The sequence below is a fragment of the Saimiri boliviensis genome, chromosome X (genome assembly GCF_048565385.1).
Source record: "Saimiri boliviensis isolate mSaiBol1 chromosome X, mSaiBol1.pri, whole genome shotgun sequence".
Classification (NCBI taxonomy): domain Eukaryota; kingdom Metazoa; phylum Chordata; class Mammalia; order Primates; family Cebidae; genus Saimiri; species Saimiri boliviensis.
The window spans coordinates 89,032,077-89,052,535 of NC_133470.1; the positions used below are offsets into that span (position 1 = coordinate 89,032,077).

At 37.4% G+C, this 20,459-nt stretch overlaps 1 protein-coding gene across 4 annotated transcripts in view; it reads right to left on the reverse strand.

The window, feature by feature from the left end:
• Positions 1–20,459, reverse strand: part of AFF2 (ALF transcription elongation factor 2) — a 495,721-nt gene that overhangs the window by 68,351 nt on the left and 406,911 nt on the right. For all 4 annotated transcript variants that reach the window (XM_010349740.2, XM_010349738.2, XM_010349739.2 and 1 more), the window contains one exon: positions 16,871–16,908. In XM_010349740.2, coding sequence (XP_010348042.1) covers positions 16,871–16,908 — 38 coding nt within the window. The remainder of the gene's footprint in view (positions 1–16,870; positions 16,909–20,459) is intronic.

Sequence of the window (20,459 nt, forward strand, 5' to 3'; positions counted from 1 at the left end):
TTATACACTAGACCTCATGTCATAAAGCTGACCTTAGAAGCAATATTAAGGAAGCTACCTTTTGACAAGAAGCTTTTCGCTTTCAGAGACAAAGCCTCTTGTCCCAAGCATATGAGGTTCAAAAGCAAATAATTTTAATCTTTAAATCTACAAAGTCTGATAAACGTAATCTAACTGTATCAAAGTATAATTTAGTCAGTTACATATGCATCATTCATATGTATACATACTATACATAGACATTATAGTATAGATTGCTCCCATCTCAAATTTGGCATGGAAGCATAAGCTCCCTACAGTTTTTGGTATGTGAATGACATTATTGGTTTTATGAACTTAGAAATGTCCATGTACTTTATAAGGAGCACCTCCGTAAAAATGAACACAGCACAAGTCAAAGGACATTTATGCCTGAAGAGTGTCAGCCAATTGCTTGCTCCAGCTTCAAAATCTGTCAGTTAAATCTGGCAGAGTCATGTGCTTCCTCTAATGAACATTTTCCTCCACCCATGGCTGTTGAACTCCCACAAGCCAATAAGCTGTTCTGAGTTTGAAGCAAGAGAATATATCTTGGCAAAGGAGAAACATTGCAATGAATAATGAATGTTATCTCCTCTTTGCTGCCTGGGAGTGAGAAGAATGGGAGTCACCTTCTTCATAGGTGACTGACTTAGAATATCAGGCAGAGGGTTGGAGAAAAAGGATGGTAAGGGAAAAACACAATCAAGTGTTGGTGTTCTGCTGAGAACATCAGGAAGAGATCAGGGATGTATGAGTGACCATTAATAAATAAATAGCACCAAGGTATCTAAATCCCATTGGCAAAGTTATTCCAAATTTCCCAAGAAACTAAGGTCTGGAAAATAAAGTCCTTAGATTAGAACTACTTTCCAGATTTTCTTCTTTTAACAGAAAATATAAGAGAGCAAGATGAAACAGTCATTGAATTTCTCAAAATCAAAACTATATTCTATGAAGATCAAATGGTGCTGCATTTGAATTATTCTTTAGCTACAGATTAGCACCTCTTAAGAGCTTCGTGTTTTTGAGTCATTGATTTTTGATAAATCCTGATTGGCAAATGTGAGAATAGATGTAGGCATGCCAGACGGCTTTTCCAGACTTACTCAGGTCTAACTGCCAGACTTTGGACCACCTAAAGCTGAGCAAATAAAAAAAATAATTTATTCACTTTTGCCTGACTCTAGGGATGATGCTCTCTGTGTTCACTAGTTCATGCATTGTGTGCAATACCATCCGTTTGGAAAAGAATCACTTCTAGGCCAGAAGAAATATACCAGGGGAGGAAAAACAGAAAACTAATTTCAAAAAATTAAAATATGCTGAAAGACAGGGAAAACACCAATTATCAGTTATCCAAGATTTTATGAGAAAATGCTCAAATCTTTTGTGCCAATGGTGTTTACAGTTGCAGCAATGAAAATTCTAATTTTGTGCTCTAATGAACACAAAACGATCCATACTCAACCTTGGCAAAACTTATAATGACTGTGTAATTGAAATGACTTTGCCATATTAAAATACTTCATAAAATTATGGGAAATTGCCAGATGTAAGAATATGATTGGGAAGCCACAGACATGTGATACAACAGCCACACCGCCTCCTTGTTTTGCAAGTAGGATGAATGGTTTACAGAACTGAAGAACACCATTCATACTTAACACCAGCTTACTAAAAAGTAAATCAGCAAGATGTTCAATGCTTTTGAGAACAATCCACGTAATAGAGTCATTTTATCTTAAGCATCAGAATGCATCAAGTTTTAATTTACTTTTATTTCAGTATCTCTCAATGTTCTTAAAATGCCATCAAATTCCTTCTCGCTATACATTTGGAATGTAGAAAAAGGAAGACTGTTCTTTTTTTCCTAGTAATATTCCCTAGTTAGAGTCAGCTAGTGGTTCTAATCCATGTTGATACATGGATGAACTTTGAGAACATGCTAATTGAAAGAAACAGACACAAAAGCCACATAGTATATGATTCCTTTTTTAAATAAAATATCCAATATAAGTGAATCCATAGGGACAGAAAGTAGTTTACTGGCCAAGGCTTCCTGGAGGGAGAAATGAGGAATGAATTCTTAAGAGGTACAGGGCTTCCTTGGGGAGTAAAATAAATGTTCTAAAATTCATTGTGGTGACTGTTACAAAAATTTGTGTATATACAAGCTAATGAATTCTACAAATCAGTGAACTGTATGGATGTTATTTATATCTCAAAAAACCTGTTAAAAATCATGTAATGATCTCAAAACCCCCACTTTACACTTCTACCACAGGGAAAGTTTTAAGAGCGGGAAAGACATTACTAAGGATGCTGACCTAGCCACTATGAGTATTCATAATCACCTAAATTGTTGAACCATAAATCTCTGATTTTTTTTTTTTTTAGCTGAATTTACCTGCTTGAAATGAAGCTGTGGCTTAAATACTCTCTTATTAGGACCATTGTCCAGCTTAGTGGCCCCATTGGTGGGTTGGCGAACCTTCCACGGTTTGCTTCAGTGGCTCCATATGTCAGAAACACATTGGCTAAAGGCATTTTTGTTTCTGGCTCAGTTGGGCGCAGCCTCACATGACAATGACTTTCCTTAACCCACTGATGGGTCAAAATCACCAACACAACTGAACTTCATTCATTCCAGCATGTCTCTTGATTCTGATATCCCATAGGCAAAAAGCTTCCAGAGTCAAATACACTATGGAAACACAACAATAAACTATGTCCTCCGTCTTAGAGATGCACAATGTAATACTAAGGGCCGAAAATTCAACTTAGAAGAAAATGTTTAAACCTCAGCATTTCCCATACTTATTTAACCACTCTCCACCAAATACACACACACACACACACACACACACACACACACACACACACACACCACGCACACCCTACACAGACACACACATTTGTTTTGTGTCCTTCACAATACCTATTAACATCCCTCAAAACACCACTCAGGGACCATACCTTACGAAATGCTGACTTAGACCATCAAATTGGCTGACGGAAGAGAGAACCACTACTTTAAAGCTTTTACCATCTGAGTACTTTACCTTACTTTACAGAATTTTAATTTTGAAAAAAATAAACATGGATATGCAACACCTAAATTCCTAGGATAGTAATTTGTAACCTTTTAAAAATCTTGGCCCACAAAGGAAAGAATTGGAATAGTATGTCAGCATAAACTAACATGACGGTTTGAAGTCAAGAGACTTCAGGGCTCCTAGGGTTACAAAGATCAATATGTCTGGGTTTCTGTCATTTATACCACTAAAAAGTCTTGGGGAAGTTCCACTCTCACGAATCTATAGGAAAACTACCTCAATTCAACTATCTTCATATTGTGAAAGTAGGAGACAAAATGTCTAGGCAATGCTTGACTTAACTGGACACTATAGAATTTTTGCAGACACTACCATATATATTTTTTTTACATCACTGTGTGATTGACTATAGTTTTGTTGAGGGGGTAGGAGGCCACATAGAGAAAAGGGGTGATTTAACACCAAACTACCAAATCCAAGAACATAATTTTATAACCTGGTGAGACTGAGCATGATTGTGTCCAAACACCTAGAACTTTCGAGTAACCAGAATTTCTGTGCAAATGGCATAATGAAAACTATTCACAGTGGTAGTCTTATATTGCCTTTCTGAATTATCAAGAAAATATTATATTATGTGTCCCATTGTTTCTTATTAATGGTACATAGCCTTCTAATTCCTTGAAAATAATTCTCTCTATATGTGGTAGCTATATTAACCAAATTATTTGGATTAACCAGAGCACTTCTTCCCCTAGACTTGTCAAATATGAAAAGTGGACCTATAACTTTTTTTCAAATGTCATAATTTGGGTTTTGTTATTCATTTTCTATATTATTCTTGCTTGGGGAATTATATATATGTATAAAATTTTTGTAGTAGTAAAAATTACCAAGGATCAGGATTCAGAAGGCTTCCCAATATGCTTTCACTTGAAAGACAAATCCATTTCGACATGAGGTTTCATTATGAAAAAACTGTTACAAGTGATGACACTGGTTATCGAAAATTGAAATGAAGTGAGAGGAAGCTAACACCAATGTGTATGAGATTCTTTATTCTTTGACTGACACAAAGAACTCAATATATCTAATCATCTCTGTTATGCCCACTGGGATCTGAGCTACGGTGATATTGCACAGGGTTGCTTCTTGATTGCTAGAAACAGAAGTATTAAGCCATATGCCACTTATATCAGTAGTTAAAAAGCTTTGTGTCACTGCTGAATCTTGGGAATTGTTTTACTTTCCCTCTCTCAGTTAGAGTAAATAATAGTAATCTGGACACAAAATTCATAAAGGGAGGGTACCAACCAGTCAGCATAGATAGACATTTTGGCTTTTTACATTAATGTCTGAATTATTATACATCTAGAAGTAGGCATTAGGCAGATTGTCTCTGAACAAATTTTCCTGTGCTTTGGTGAGTGGCCCAGGCAGAGAGACTTTTAAAAGGAATACGACAGGGGGTCATCTCTCTCCTTCTTATTGTAGGTTTTGCCTGAGAAGCTCGAGGATCAGATTCAGTCTGTACTTTTATGAGATATATGCTGTTTCCCTCTCTTGTTCATAAAACTATCCTTTCTGATTTGTCTCCAACTATCCGATCTTGAATCAAATCAGCTATTGAGTATCTGTTCTCTAGCCTCTAGAGTTAATGTCATACAAGGTCACCATATTCCTCTGATGTGTTGGCTTCTCTATCAATTTCCTCCTCTTTTTCCTTCCTCCTGGAGGCTCAGTGTATTCCATTTATAATATTCTCTCTTTCCACTTGGTGAAGTTTGGAAGCTGGAGTGCATTTCTGAATTTGGGTCTCCTGGTGAGTTGTGCTAAGCTGTGCTGTCAAGATAACTACGGATTCTTTTTATAATTAAAAAAGCCAACTAACAGAAAGTGACTGATCAATAAGCCATGCCTACAAAGGTAACGTGAGAGCTTCACTATTCAGTATCATCATCCTCTCTCCTCTCATTCTACCCTCCATAATTCTTCCCAGTCAGTCAGGATCTTTGAGTGTCCTATATTATGTAAAAGAGTTATCTGTTAAGCATCTGAAATAAAAACTACCTCAAGTCTCACCACTACTAGTAAAACATTTAATGTGCATGTTAAGAGCTACAGTTTGAATGCTGGCCTGCTAGCCAATAAGACTTGAAAACAATTTAAAGTAAATTCCCTAAGATGTCTAGTTATTCTACCCTGTTTTAAGGGTTGCTAATGAATGTGCTGCCTGAATGAACAGAAAGATTGGGAACTCAAACAGTGCCATAGCATGCCACTGGCACCAGAAATCAGTTTGTCCCACGCAAAATTTCCTCTGGAGTATGTTCTTCATCTAGAGGTGATTTTCCAATAAAATCAGCCTTGGTTATTGCAAGCATTGGAGCAATCCCCAAGGGAGGAGATCAGGCAATTCAATTCTAGGAAATACTGTATGAGGCAAAATTAACCTTGTAGTCATGTTATTTCCTGTAACATGGTCTTGGGTTTTTGTTCGTTTGTTTATTTCTTTTGTACACTTCAATATTAAGTGAGGATTTTTTTTTACCCCTATCACTGGGACGTGAACAAATGATTTAATGACTTACATATTTATGAGAAGAATATAACATTAAAGAAAGCTTGTTTAGTTTAACCACTTTGCAGAGATATTGCCTAGGCCTTGTGGCTAGAAACATCTGTGAATGTGAGTTAAGCCTTGCTTAAGGGCAGCTCCCTTAAAACTTTGGAGCCATCCAACTTCTGCAACTATTGGCCAACGGGAAAGGCTGCTGAATGCTTCTTAGTGCTGTGATAGTGGAGTATTGCATAAAGGAGAAAAGGGAAGTATCAGATGTATCTCAGACTCCATAACTCCCAAGAAGAGGACAAGTGTGTGGATTCTGAAATTGGCTGCTGTGTGTCCAATCCTGCTAATTTCTGAGCATAATGATGCCTTTCAAAAATAGAAAATTGCATGTGTTTTCAACTGTTAGCTTAATGACATTTTTGTTACCTTGTCCCATGTTATGAAAATTTGACTTCTGTCATTCTTGAAAATGCCTAATTACATACATCAAATATAACTATGCTTGCATTACCCCCATTCATAGGGAGGCCTACATCTTCACTGCTGTGCCTCCTCTTTTAAATTCATAGAGGGAATTCATCAAAAGTAGGAAGGTGGATATACAGCAGAAGAATCACTTGGAAAGTCAAATTCTAGTTCTATTAATAAGGGTAAAACTAGCTTTATGATGGCTCAGAGTAAAGCTAATATGGAATACAGACGATTATAAAATAAAACTCTATTCTTTTCTAAGAAAAGCTAATAATTTACCCAATGGCTAATAATTAGTTCAGTATGATTTCCAATGGACAACATGAAATCATACTTATTCTAAGACTAAGCTCATACTCAAACTAAACAAGGACGGTTGAACTTTAAAGTCATATCCTTAGATGCCTGCACTTACTCATTCAAGATATTGAGCTGTCGTTATATGACAGCTACTATTTGAGATGCCAGGGTTACAGCAGTGACTAAAACAACATTCTCACTTTTATGAAACTTACATTCTTGTGGGAGGTGACACTTCAAAACATGGAGAAAGAGAGAGAGAGAGTGAGAGAGAGAGAATAATGATGATAAGAGAAAAAATGAAGTAGGGTAAAGAGAGCAAAAGTGAATTTGTTGTATGCTATTTTGTATACAGCAGTGGTCCAATATTGTTATTCCTGTTCAAAGCCTTGTAAAATTCCTCTTCAAGACATTCACTATGTGCAAGAGGAAATCATTCTTATTTTGAATCACATTAGCTGCTTTGATTGACAACTGTTTTTCAACATCCATGGCTCTGAATCACCATCGTAGGTTAGTTTTAAAAGTTAAAACTACATTCAAAAGTCTATTACCCATCACTAAAACCAGGAGAAGATCCTCATACATGGTTTGACTGTACTCTCCAAGAAGATCTCCCAACAGGCTGCGCACCATAACAGCATCATTGCAGGAAGGGCACAGCTGTGCTCTGCTCTGTCATGGTTGGGCAGTCCTTATTCGGGTGTTGATTTTAAAAACACATAGCTTTTTCTAGTTCCATCACATATGTAAACAGATGTTACTGTTGCGTTTGGAAATAGGAGGTTCTTCCGTTTTCTTTAAGCATTCTCCTCTACAATCTTGTTTTAATTATGTTACATCCCTTTTAGGAATCGGGTGAAGCTTAAATTATATGTGTGTGTACAATGTGTATGTAGAGAGTGTATATATACATCCACATATATATTTAAAGCAAGTTTTCTAACATGTCTAATTTGCTTATTAAACCCTTGCATCATGGTTTGAGTCAAGCTAAACTTTCACCTAGCCAGTGTTGGAAGTAACACACATCTCCAGCTCATTGGAGAGATGAATGTGTTTTTAGATGTAGATGCTATTATTAGCAGATCCCCAGCAATTACACTACAGTGTTTGATAACGCAAACATGAATGAGTACAAATGAGCTCTCTGGCTGCCCTGAGCTCCCTTGCCAGACTTCCGTGGAGGAATATAGGTCACAAGAGCTTTCTGAAATGTTTTCCCTAAGTACGTGGGACGCACTTGTTGTGACAGTACGGTGGTGAGACAGGCAAAAGGCAGTCAAAAAATTGGAAAAGGAATGAGAAATGAGAAAAAAGATTTGAGACCTTCTTTTAGCAATGGCTACTTCTGCCTGCCCCAACAAGGGGGACAATTTTGTCTTGGATTTAAATTACCATAGTGCATCAGGGTATGCTGATGCAGAGTATATAAACACGTGTGCATATAAAAACCGGATTATAATGGCATGTAATATACCCTTATGCCATAAATTTTACAAATAAAAACATTTTCTTATAGAAGAATGATTTACTATTTTTTTTTTAATGGTTGCTCTCTAGTTAACTGCTGTTGTTTTAGGCAAAAGCTTTAAGAAAGCCAATACTATTTGTTTCCTATTTGAGTTCCTGGCCAAAATGAGTCATTTCTATAGTTCTCAGTTCCCCTAAACTAGTAGTCAACTAATAATAACTTACTACCTCAGGCTCTTGACTCTGAATGAATTCTGTGGTTGGCAGAGGACTGATTTACTGTTTGGAGCCTTGTGTATAGTCACCATGGGGGCAGACATCATTTCCCTAGAAATAAAAACAGCCCTACTGTGCTTATGTTTTGGGCTGACAAAAATACATTCAGCAAGAAATTTTATGTCTGTGAAGTGAATTCAGAAACTGAAGCTAAAATAATGGTGTTTTTGGTCATGCCTAAAATACTATATCTTAGTGTAATGTAGACATTTGAGTAATGTGAAAGGAACTGTATGAAAGAAACATTTTTTAAAATGTAAGAAATAATCAGGGGTTCATGAAGCCACAAGGGAACAGCTGAATACTTACGGGAACTCTGTATGAGCTGAGATTTACATCCAAGTCCATAGAGAAGGATTAGCTAGATATAATCAGAAAGGACTTGATGTGTCTATTCCTTTGCAAACAGTTTAAAAAGAGTGCCTTATAATCTCTCCCTAATCTAACCTTTAACTTTCTAGAATAAAAGAATCCTTTCCAGCATTTTGTTAGTTTCACCCATACTGCACTGCTCTCCTCCTAATACCAAAAGTGGAGCCCAAGTATTAATATGTGGCAGTGTGATGCTTTAGGTATCCTGGCACATGCAACAACTCGTTCCTTTCTTTTCTATCCTGTAGCTCACACACTTGGTATTTTCAGCTACTGTGAAAAATGACCCCCCTCCTAAGCTGACTCTAAGTACAGACATTGCTCACAACACAGCTCTCTTAGTGCCTTTTGAAAGTGTTGTTCTGTTCTCTTGAATGGCCTCTCCCCACCCTTCACTGGAGGACTCCTGCTGAGATAGGGAGAGCCCACTCTCAGCAGTTGCTCCTTCCTTCATCTCTGCCCCATAGAATGCTGCACATGCTTCGATCATACAAACAACCTATTCTGTAGTATAATGGCTTTGTCTTTCCCTGCCACTGTATGGGGACTCTCAGAACAGAGATCTCATTTAATTCATCTCTCTATCGACGGAGACTGTCACATAGTATGGACATCATTATTGTCTGTTAAAGGAGCAAAAATGTGATTTGCTTGAATTCTAGCAGATTAGCTATGTAACTCTAACTTTTTGACAGTTTACTGAAAGATCACTGCATGGCAACATTAAAATAAAATTCTAGGTGTGACTTTTATGTATCAAAAACTGAGCTGACTTGTGTGGGTAGATTAGACAGAGTTGTCTATTATTGTCTAAGCAGCAAACACTAAGAAGGACAGAACTAAAAAACTTACACGTGGACCAGGCAGTATTTTATGAATGTTGTTACTAAAAATAATGTGGTTTTGTTCCCTTTAAAATGGTTTAATTCCACATTTGCTGGCTTAGTTGAGGTCCATCAGATTCATCAATAAATGGGTGCTTTCTGGTTCTATTTCATCTCCATGGTTATTAGAGTATTAATTTAACACCTGAAGAGAAAAGGTTCTCATAAAACTTTTTCAAAGATGAGTGATGGTAATGAGGCAACCAATGTGTTTGAAGTTTTGAAGAAACTTATCCTTATAGATATAAATTTAATATAATTGAAGTTGACATAATTGCTAAAGAACTTGCAAATCTGATGATTTTTAAATTTTTGACACATTTGGTATCATGTTCTAAGAAAATAAATTGTTAAATAAAGTTACATAATACAACTGAAAAAACCAATAACACATTTCTAGGCATTGAAAGTGGACACGTATATCCTGAGAGGGAGCTGGTAAAAACTGGACAGTTCCTGGAAACTTGGGGTTCTGGGCAGTTTGCTCTTTGGGTCTCAGTTTTCTCATCTGAGATGGCCTAGATGGTATAACTCCAAATGCCAATGAAAAGGAAGGTGTCCAGAAATTTGTGCAAATTTCACTACCTGACAGAATGATTGCTGGAACCTGTTGCATCCAATTATATCTATCTGGACAACATAAAGAGCCCAATTTATTTTATGCAGTAATTTAGAGAGAAATGTTATTTTAATTGTCCTTAAAATGGCTAGAGCCAGTTAGAGATTGACTAGAGGTCTGAGGAGGCAGTAGGAAGAGCATTGTTGAGGGTGCCTTATTATAATGAAATGAGTGGACTGGGCATTTTGCTCACTGATCTGATGAAGCTCACTGGGGACTACTCAGCTTCATGTAATTCACTCACTGGGACACACCCCAACATTTCCTGTACCGTCATTGGGGACTGTGTCTCAGGACATTTACAATCCATAAAAATAATTTAGAGTGTGACACTGTAAAAAAGACATAGGAGTCACACAGAAGAATGGAACACAATAGAGAACCCAGAAATAAATCTGAGCATTGACAGCCAATTCATATTCTTTTAAAAAAAAAACTTTTACTTTATGTTCAGGGTACATGTGCAGGTTTGTTATATACGTAAACTGCATGTCATGGGGTTGGATTTGCAGATTATTTCATCACTCAGGTAATAAGCATAGTACCTGATAGATATTTTTTCTAATCCTCTCCCTCCTCCTACCCTCCACCCTGAAGTAGGCCCAGGTGTCTGCTGTCCCTTTTGTAGTGTCCACTGTTCTCATTGTTTAGCTCCCACTCAAAATATGCGGTATTCATGTTCTCACTTATAAGTAGGAGTTGAACAATGAGAACACATGGACACAGGGAGAGGAACAACACACACCAGGGCTTGTTGGGGGGTGTGGGGTGAGAGGAGGGAACCTAGAGTACAGGTCAAAAGGTGCAGCAAACCACCATGGTGCACATATACATATGTAACAAACCTGCACATTCTGCACATGTATCCTGGAACTTAAAGTAATATACATATTTTAAATGTGGTATTTGGTTTACTGTTCCTGCATTACTTTGCTTAGGATAATGGCCTCCAGTTCCATCCATGTTGCTGCAAAGGACATAATTTCATTATTTTAATGGCTGCATAGTATTCCATGGTGTATATACACAGTATTTTCCTTACCCAGTCTTCCAGGGATGGGCATTTAGGTTGATTCCATGTATTTGCTATTGTGAGTACTGCTGCAATGAACATATACATGCATATGTCTTTATGGTAGAATGATTTATATTCCTTTGGGTATATACCCAAAAATGGGATTGCTGGGTCGAATGGTAATTCTATTTTAAGTTCTTTGAGGATTTGCCACATTACTTTCAACAATGGTTGAACTAATTTACACTCCCGCTAGCAGTGTATAAGTGTTCCCTTTTCTCTGTAACCTTGCCAACAAATGTGGAATCAAACAATTTTAAATGGAACTACGGTACTTCATTTTTAGCAGCAACACCCAATTCTGTGTTTCATGAAATATTTGCCCTGCCAGACAAGATATCATCTGGCCAAACACATCTGGGAATCCTTAGGTAAGACAAAGCTAAACAGAACTTTTTCTTTGAGCCTACATTATGTGATTATGCACAGTGACGCTCCAGGAAAGGGATAGTACAGAAGATGCCAAAACTTCATGGTGCTGGAACCTTTTGTTCTAAAGGAGACAATCCCTCAAAACTTGGTTGGCAGAACACAAATCAGGCTCTGCTGTCTCATCATTCAGAATGGTAGCTTAACTGACTGACATTCTGCATGTCTGTGATGTGCATGTATACAAGAACATCACAAGAGACATGGACTCCAACTGCGAAATTACCTTTGGTCCTAGGGGGCCATTTCAAAGGCTTTACCCAATGTCTTTGGAGCCACACTTATTTTCTACCTAAGATATCTTTTTAAAACTCTAATGATGTGGCTTTTTGTACTTTATTTCACAAAAGTAAAAGGTAAAAATGACGGGCAAAGGCATTATGTGTGTCTGCAGGTGAGTGTGTGTGGAGTTAAACACAGATGCATTATACACACATATACACACATATATAATTTATGTTCATGCATGAATCTACATCAAATTAACAGGGCTAATATTGTTCTAAAATGAGTAAAATTATAAAACAGATTTCCAAGCTTTGGCTTTTTAAAAGAAGTGGAATATCTGTCTAAGTCATTTAGCTGAGGCCTATACCAAGGAAGTGACATGTGCAATTCTATACTACAAGCTAATATCGGATTCAAGACTAGAACTCAGGTCTATCAACTATTTGTGTTTAGTAACTCTTTGTGATTGATGATTCACATTCGGTGCCTAGTGAAGAGCTCTTCAATGCCATTTGACTCTACCGTGTGAATCTCTTTCATCTGGATAAGCTCTGAGGGCCCTAGGCTTCCATTTCTACTTAGCCTTGGTTTCCATCCTGGCCTTTCACTGACTGCATCCCATCAGGCATCCTGGGCTCCTTTGCTTCCCCTTGCCATACCTCAGCACTGGTGTCGCAAACCAGCAGTCCTTAAAATCCTGGTGCAAATGTTTCCTCCTCCCCCATCATCCCTTCCATCTTTGACAGTGTTAACTAGAAGCACTTTTTGTCCTTAGAGCTTCCCTGTACTTTATCTGTTCCCCACTTAAACATTTCTCTCTATATATATCTTGTATTTAATTCTTTACAACCCGATTTTATCTTTTCTGCTGGACTCTAAACTCCTCAAGGGTAGGATCTGTGTCAGATTTACTTTTAATTCCCTCAGCATCTATCACAGTTCCCAGAATGTTGTAGAACCTAAATAAATATTCATCAGGTGAATAAATGAATAATGCACAAACATCATAGTCAGGAAAACTTTTGTGGCTATTTGTCATTTTCACTAATGAAAGCACAATGTCTATAATGAATCAATCCCAAAAAAAACAAAACAAACAAACAAACAAAAAAAACTGTGTAATTTCCTAAGCAGAGTAGATTCTGATCCCGAATTGGGAAAGACAACCATCACATTGTTTAATGTTGTTAAAGTGTAAAAGCAGGAAAGAATTTTATGCTTGACAACAGTGTGTGCATGCTCTCTCTCTCTCTGTTTCTTCCTCTCTCTCTTTCGGTAACAGATGTCAACCTTGGTTAGATTCAGTTCAACTTATTAGTGCATGGCTTTTAGCCAAAAGCAATTCACATTTTCAGAAATGTACTATCACATATGTCTTAATAACAGAAATGTGTTTTTGAAAAAAATGTATGTGATAAGTCACATATGGTGGAAGAAATCTGTACATCTCTCAGGCTTTGCTGTCACAATGAAATCTTGGAGATGACAGCTACAGAACATTAAAATACATGTGAAAGACTTTCTGATACATTAAAGAGCCATAATTTGAACATACTAATCAAGCTCTGATACCAGTATGGTTCCAATATAGTGAGAAATACACCAGGTTTCTCTTGTTCTGGATCACTGATCTTAAGAACACTCATATTTGAGTCTTACCCTCAGAGGTACTATTTAATGTTTCAAGGGAATGGTATTAGTGTATCCAGGTATATATGTGCTTATATTCACTAGGCATATATTTAATTTCTCTTTTATATGGAGTGTAATTAGTGTGTATCATCACAGTTTCCCTATGGCAATGAAAGAAGCAGCTTACAACCATGAAAGTATTAAAAATAAATTGAACAAGTGGTTGAGAAATAGGGAGGGGGAGGTGAAACTTTTAGAAACTTATTAGCCATGCACCAATAAGTTTATTTACCATCACCATAACCGAAAGCTTATTTAGCCTTAGTTAGATATGGAAGTGACAGAATTTTAGAAAATTCCTATGCCTTTGCAATAAATTCATCTATACACAATTTGGAAGACTAGCAGTATGCTCTAGATATGTGTTCTATGTATTCACTGGTTTCTGAGACATCAATGCCCTGTCACTGGATTTTGTATCCATATGATTTTCAAAGGTAGTGAGTGAAGAGAGAGTCTCTTTGCTCTGAATGAGAATTAAATGGCACATCAACCCTAGAAAGTCCTAAACACACAATAAGGGCTCAGTAAATATCTACTCATTGTTTTAAACACCAAAGGAGAAAGAATTGATAGTTTAACCTTCAGCATCACAAAAAAGCTTAATGCTTTTTTCTACCTTACCAACTAGAGCAGGAATCCGCAAACTTTCTATAAGGGGCCATATGGTAAAAGTGTTCAGCTTTGTAGGCTACATACAGTTTCTGTCACAACTATTCAACTCTGCCATTGTAGCACAAAAGCAGCCACAGACAATATGGAAATGAATGAGTGTGGCTGTGTTCCAATAAAACTTTATTTATACTTACTGAAATTTGAATTTCATATAATTTTCACATGTCAAGAAATGTTCTTCTGATTTTTTTCAACCATTTGCCAAACTCTACACCAAAGGGCTATACCAAATCACATACATGGCCATATTCACCAATTTGTGTTCAAACTTGAGTTGTAAATGATGCCACTGGGCCTGTTTTCCAGCAAAACTGTACCCACATTTTATGCTCAAAAAGACAATCAAATATTAATTACTGATACGAGATCAAATGGGGAACTGGTCAGAAACAAAACGGCTAGAAAGAACCAGAGCAACAGAGGAACATGTTTACATGTGGCATGAGTCAAGAATAACAGGGATTGGGCCACTTGGTTAGTTACAAATACACATGTCCTTTTGACACGATGGTGGCACTCTACTAGAGGAGAGCCACCAGCCTTATCAAGCCTGCAGGCTAGGTTCTTGGAAGAAACTTATTTTTCTGGAAGAATCCCTGTTTTCTGGGATATGTGCAATTTGTTTACTTGTTCATTCATTCAGAAAACATGTATTGAACCTTTATTTGGGATTCCAGTGCATTGTGTGTAACTGAAATTCTCCAGCAGGTATCAGAAATGGCAAAAGGACCATTATATATACAACTTTTAAAACCTTTGACTCTGTTCTTCTGTCAGGCAGTGCAACTGAACCCTGCGGTGAAGTTTCTGTTTCTGAGCTGAGGTCCTGAGGAAGTCTCTCTTCTTCAAGTGCTGAGTTTGGTATCATGAACCCAAACTCACCCTGATAATAGTATGTTATTTAATTAGAAGACAATTTTAAACACCTATCAGTTGGTTGTGACTTAGGCTTATTACTAAGTGGATTTTCAAATACATTTAAAGCACAAAGCTCAATAATCCTTTGACTCTTCTAGTTTCCTTGCCTTCTCTTTATAACATTCCTCAAAATGCAAGACATTAGATAGAGTCTGCATTGTGAATTAATAAGAACTCATAAAAAATAAAATTACTGTAGGGTCAAATTCTCACAAGGAGCAAAGAGAAAACTGGTCCTACTTCTAGGCCATTAGAATAGAATTAAATGCAACACCAAACATGCCAATGGGCTACTCTGTGAATTGCAAAAATGCAGCTTGGGAATCACTTCCTATTGGGAGGGCTGGAGCTTGGAGACATTTGCCATAGAGGGTCTCGATTTACATTCCTCCAGCCCTAGCCCCATGCTTTGTAACCTGGGGCACACATCTGCATGCAGGCTGACTGGAAGGAGGAGTGCAGTTGAACTGCAGGAAAGAAGATCACTAATCGCCCACCCAGGGACAAAAGCTCTGACCCTGGCCTCATTAGCACCATCCTCTAATTCTCTGAGCTTGCCAGCCACAGGCTCACAGTGGAGGATCCTTCAGGGCATTCATACGGAAAAGAAATCAGGCTGCAGAGATTTCAACCACAACTGAACAACCAGACGAAACCTCAGCTACTACAAATACTTCAATAGGACTAAAACACCATATATCTCTAGACTACAGATGTCCCTCTATATGTTACAGAGCCTGATACGGAATATTCTTTGGCCTAAGATAAATGAAACTTAAAAGCAAAGTACACAACACCTTTTGGAAAAGTGTACTAGGGCTTGGATTTAATGGTATGCTAAATGCTACCCTGATGCCCTGGAAAAGTTAATTATTTTATTATACAAAAGATAAACAGGCTTCTTGCCATTGGCATTAGCTTATCCATTCTCCCAGAAACTTAATAATCAATGCACTCTCCATTTCTGTATTTGGTACCAACTGTAATGGAAGTCAGCCGAAATAAATTAACACATAGTGTTCCTCAAGATGTGATATTACTAGACCTAAAATAACCCAGCAAATATAAAAAGTCTTCCCTCAGCCACAGAGCTGGCAGGACTAGTATGCATTGTAACACTGCAATCAGATGTTACAAACCCAAATGACAAGACAGCCATCCTTCTTAATTTAAAAGTCTCCCTTCTGGAAGAGACAGGATGTCTAAGATGTACTATATTTAAAAGAGGGCTGTGTAGCCTGTTTATGATTTAAGAGTATCTCATAAAATACCTTGGGAATTGCTTTCTGTTAGCTAAAACAAAAAAGAAAAGCCTTTAGTTAAGTATATTTTATGAGCTTTTCATTAACAGAGTATTGAGGCCTTGATGCCAAGGTGCCAAACCTCCCCACGTGTCTGGAAATCACTTGGCACACTTTCAGTCATTTACGTCTCTGTCATAGGTCCAAGGTTTGCAATTAAAAATGTAATCTTTCTAGTATGTGCAAAACCCAAAGGCTTGAAGTACTACGCATTGAATATGATTATAATAGTATTTGGCAGCTATTCATGGAGTGAACATATTAATTTATGTAGACTGGGTACAACTTGGGGCATTTCTTCATCAGGAACACAGGGAAAGATATAAGCTGGTCCCTGCTCACCGGAGGTTTTTTTTGTTTTTTTTTTTTTTTTTGGCTTGTTTTGGTCTTTAAATTGTCATGAATAGAGATTAACTCAAAATCCAAGATCTCTTTTATGACATTATTTTTTCACATGCACCGAGTCCATTAAAATTAACATTTGCAACTAATAAAAATAATAACTTACTTCACAGGATTATTCCTAGGTTTTGCCTTTTCAACAGCCTGTAAACAGAAGAAAATAGGCAATTAGATGACATTAGCAGGCATAATCATTGCAGCTAGCTACCAAAACAATAAGCAATATAAAATGCTCTTCAGAAACATAAGGAGCTAACCAGTGCTGTAGATAAGCAGACTGGAGACTCAGAAAGCAATTTTCTTCTCCTGGGAAACATGGTTACCTGTCCAAGTGCAGCTTTCCAATGCAGGCGGGCATTGTGAGGGCTGCCTAGAAAGTTCATCAGGGACCATAAAAGTGGACTCCTGGGTGCACAACTAGGGTGCCTGACTTCCAACCTTTCACTCTAATCTTACCCTTTTTGGACCTGATTGGGTTGTAATGACAGATAGGGGAAACAGATGCAGAGGGGATGGTCGTGGGCATATCCTGGAGTTTTAGATTTGTGGTAGGGAACTGTTCATCCTAACACTACTACTGAAACCTGGCCACACTCACACCATGACAGAAAGTCGAGTGTCCATTTCCAAAATCATTTTTATTAGCCAACACCATTAAAGGGCAAAAAAAGACAGTACTCAGATCAATTTCCTCCTGTGGAAACTTTAAGAATATACACACCAAATCATAGAAATGAGGAAAACTCTGGGCCTCTCAGCCTGCGTTGCCTTAGACATGGAGCCTGGTTCCAGTTTAGTGCTGAACCCATTGATCTGTGTACAGTCCATTTATCATTCATGAAAAGAGCTAGTGATCTTCACAGTATATTAGAAGAAACAACTCAGATCATCTGTCAACAGCCCTCTTATTTCTGTTTCCTTCTCCACAGGGATTTCATCTCCTTCGATTCTTCTGGAATTAAAATGTTGCTAAGCAACACAGCTGGGGGTGCTGATGGCAGAATGGCTACAGTCTATCAAACTGTTTAAGCACCTGGAGGGTTTTAATGATGATTTTTTTTTCATATTTCTGTAGCATAATTATGTAATCAGAACCAAACTTGTACTCCTATAGACTTTTTCAGGCTATAGAAATTATGTTTGATAAAAGAGCATTGAAGCAGCCATTTGACAACCTCAGGGTTGTTCCGATCCTTTAAAAACGTACCTTTTTGGGGACCTTTATATTTGTGAATCTTGGACAGGGGTAAGGGCTATAGAGAAGAAAATACTGCTGTAAGTTAAAACGCAGAAGCTACCACTTTTAGCAGAGACAACGTATAATCTAACTCTGGACTTGACACTCTGAGTGAAACCCTCTATGCATAACAACTGAAGGCAATTACAAGTATTTTTAAAAATAAATGAAACACTTCTAAAGTTTAGATGTTAGTGCTAGAAATCCATGATTCCATTTATTAAGTCGCAGGTTCTGTTTCTAGATAAATAACCATTAATATTTGGGCACTTTCTATGGCTTGGTAGGCAAAAACCATTTTCTCACCATCTGTGCCTGAGGTTGAATTTTGGCAAGTGTTAGAATAGGAAAAAAGTTAAGGAATGAGGTAAGAGGTGAAAATGAGAAAAGAAGACATATGTGTCTGGCTGGCCCAACTCACCTGTCACATATATCTTAGATATGAAAGCCTGTCCATTTTCAGTCCATGTACAGAGGATGTGAATTTCACTGACCCTGCAGGTTCTGGCAGGTCAGAGGAACAAAGGGAGAGGTGGTGCTGGCATGGAGTGGGGACTGCCATGCACCTTTACTACAGCAGCAGGACCCGGTCTCTACACACACGCACACTCACATCTGCTTTTTTTTTTTAAAAAAAAAAAAACAAAACAAAACAAAAAAAAAAACATCCTTTTCTCTCCCAAGCCTGGCTGGTTTGCAGTAAGATACAGTAGTAGGCTGAAGAAATGTCACTGTGGAAATCATGTGAATCCACTTTTTTAGAACAGTTAAGTCTGTTCTAGAAGACTCAGGTTATCACAGACTAATGGATGCTATGTTCAAGTGGTTTCCTTTAAAAACATGCTGGATGTGACAGGCTGAGCATGACACTGGCAGGACACAGGGAGAGGGAAAAATCAAAGTGACATTGCTTAACCTCCCTTTGATTTGGAAGCATGTTTTTTTTTGAAAATACCCTCTCTGCTCTATGGTTTCGAACTGTCAATTAGATCCAGTTATTTGTCTCTGATCAAAAGGAACATGATCATGTTTGAGGCCAGTTTCTTTGAAACATTTATCTTTTTATAGAGTCAACATAGGAAAATTACTTCCTTCAAATTAATTTTTTCTTGGTTGCTTGCTTATTGATTGAAAATATCTATGTGGAGAGGTTCTCTTTTCTTTGGAAATTAACTTGTGATCATTCTGATGTCCCAACAGCTCTAGTCAGATGTCCTTATGTCATCCTCTTGTGTGCTCATCACCTTGAATCTCTCAAGTAAATGATGGCAGAGAATGTCACCATACGAGAAACAGCTCTCAATTTGTTACTTTGCTTTCACTGTAATTTGATGTTGTTTTAGGCATGCTATGAGGAATTATTATATTAAGAGACTTTGAGGAAAACATTTTAAGTTAATTATTTATGTGCCAATGATATGTGCCTTTAAGGTAGAAGAATTATTCTACAAAATACACGAAGAGCAAATTTCCCTTTTGAAATGATGGAACATAAGAAGACAATCCCAAGTTCCAGGTACACATGCCGGAATATAAGACACACTGCAAAAGAAGGGAAATTAAAAGGAAATCAAACAACACAATTTACTAAACATCAAGATAGTTACATATTGGGATTGCAGCTAATTTTACATTTAAAAACACACATTAATTTAAACTGATTGGAAAATGGAGGCTAGAGAGTTAACAGCTCTGCTGCTTTAATTGATAACATCTCTAGCTTTTATAAACCTATATTCTCTTATTTTGTATCATGGTTTCCTATCATGATACTTATCTCACTATTGAGGAAGCTCTAGTATAACTAAAAACAATAAAAGAAATCAAAATGTTAAAGAATATACTCCAGTATGGTAAGATGAGAGGTAATAGGCTAGAGTGGAAAGAGTGTTGTGCCAGAAATGTTAAAATCCTGGGTTCTAGTCCCGGCTTTGCCATTTAGGCTATTGGCAAGTACTAAACACCTTTGAGCAAGTTTTTTCATTTAAAAAATGAAGATAATAATTTCTGCCTTTTCTACAGCAAGGGTGGTTGTGAGTAGCCAACACTGACAAGTGCTCTGGAAGCTGCAGCATGTTACGTAAATGCAGTGCATCTTGATTGTGACTGCTTTCTACACAGGTGTTCATCCGTAGATTTTTACAGCCAGATAGTTTATTGGGCTTACTGAGTAAAGGCCATGTTGTAGTATGAAACCTAAGTAGTTATTCCAATGTGGATTACAGGAACCTCTATCTTTTACTCTCCATATCAGTAGTGGTTCTGGAGTGAACAGAATTCTTCTGTCTGGAAAGTGCTATTCACAGAAGACTTTGATATGTTTAGATTGTATAGATCTCTTTCTCTCTGACACTCTATTTGTCTTTCTCTTTTTTTCTCTCTCTTTCTCTGTTTCTAAGGAAGCCTAAGATGATTCCATATTTTCCAGCTGATCCGTCTTTTAGTAGCCCCTCCTTCC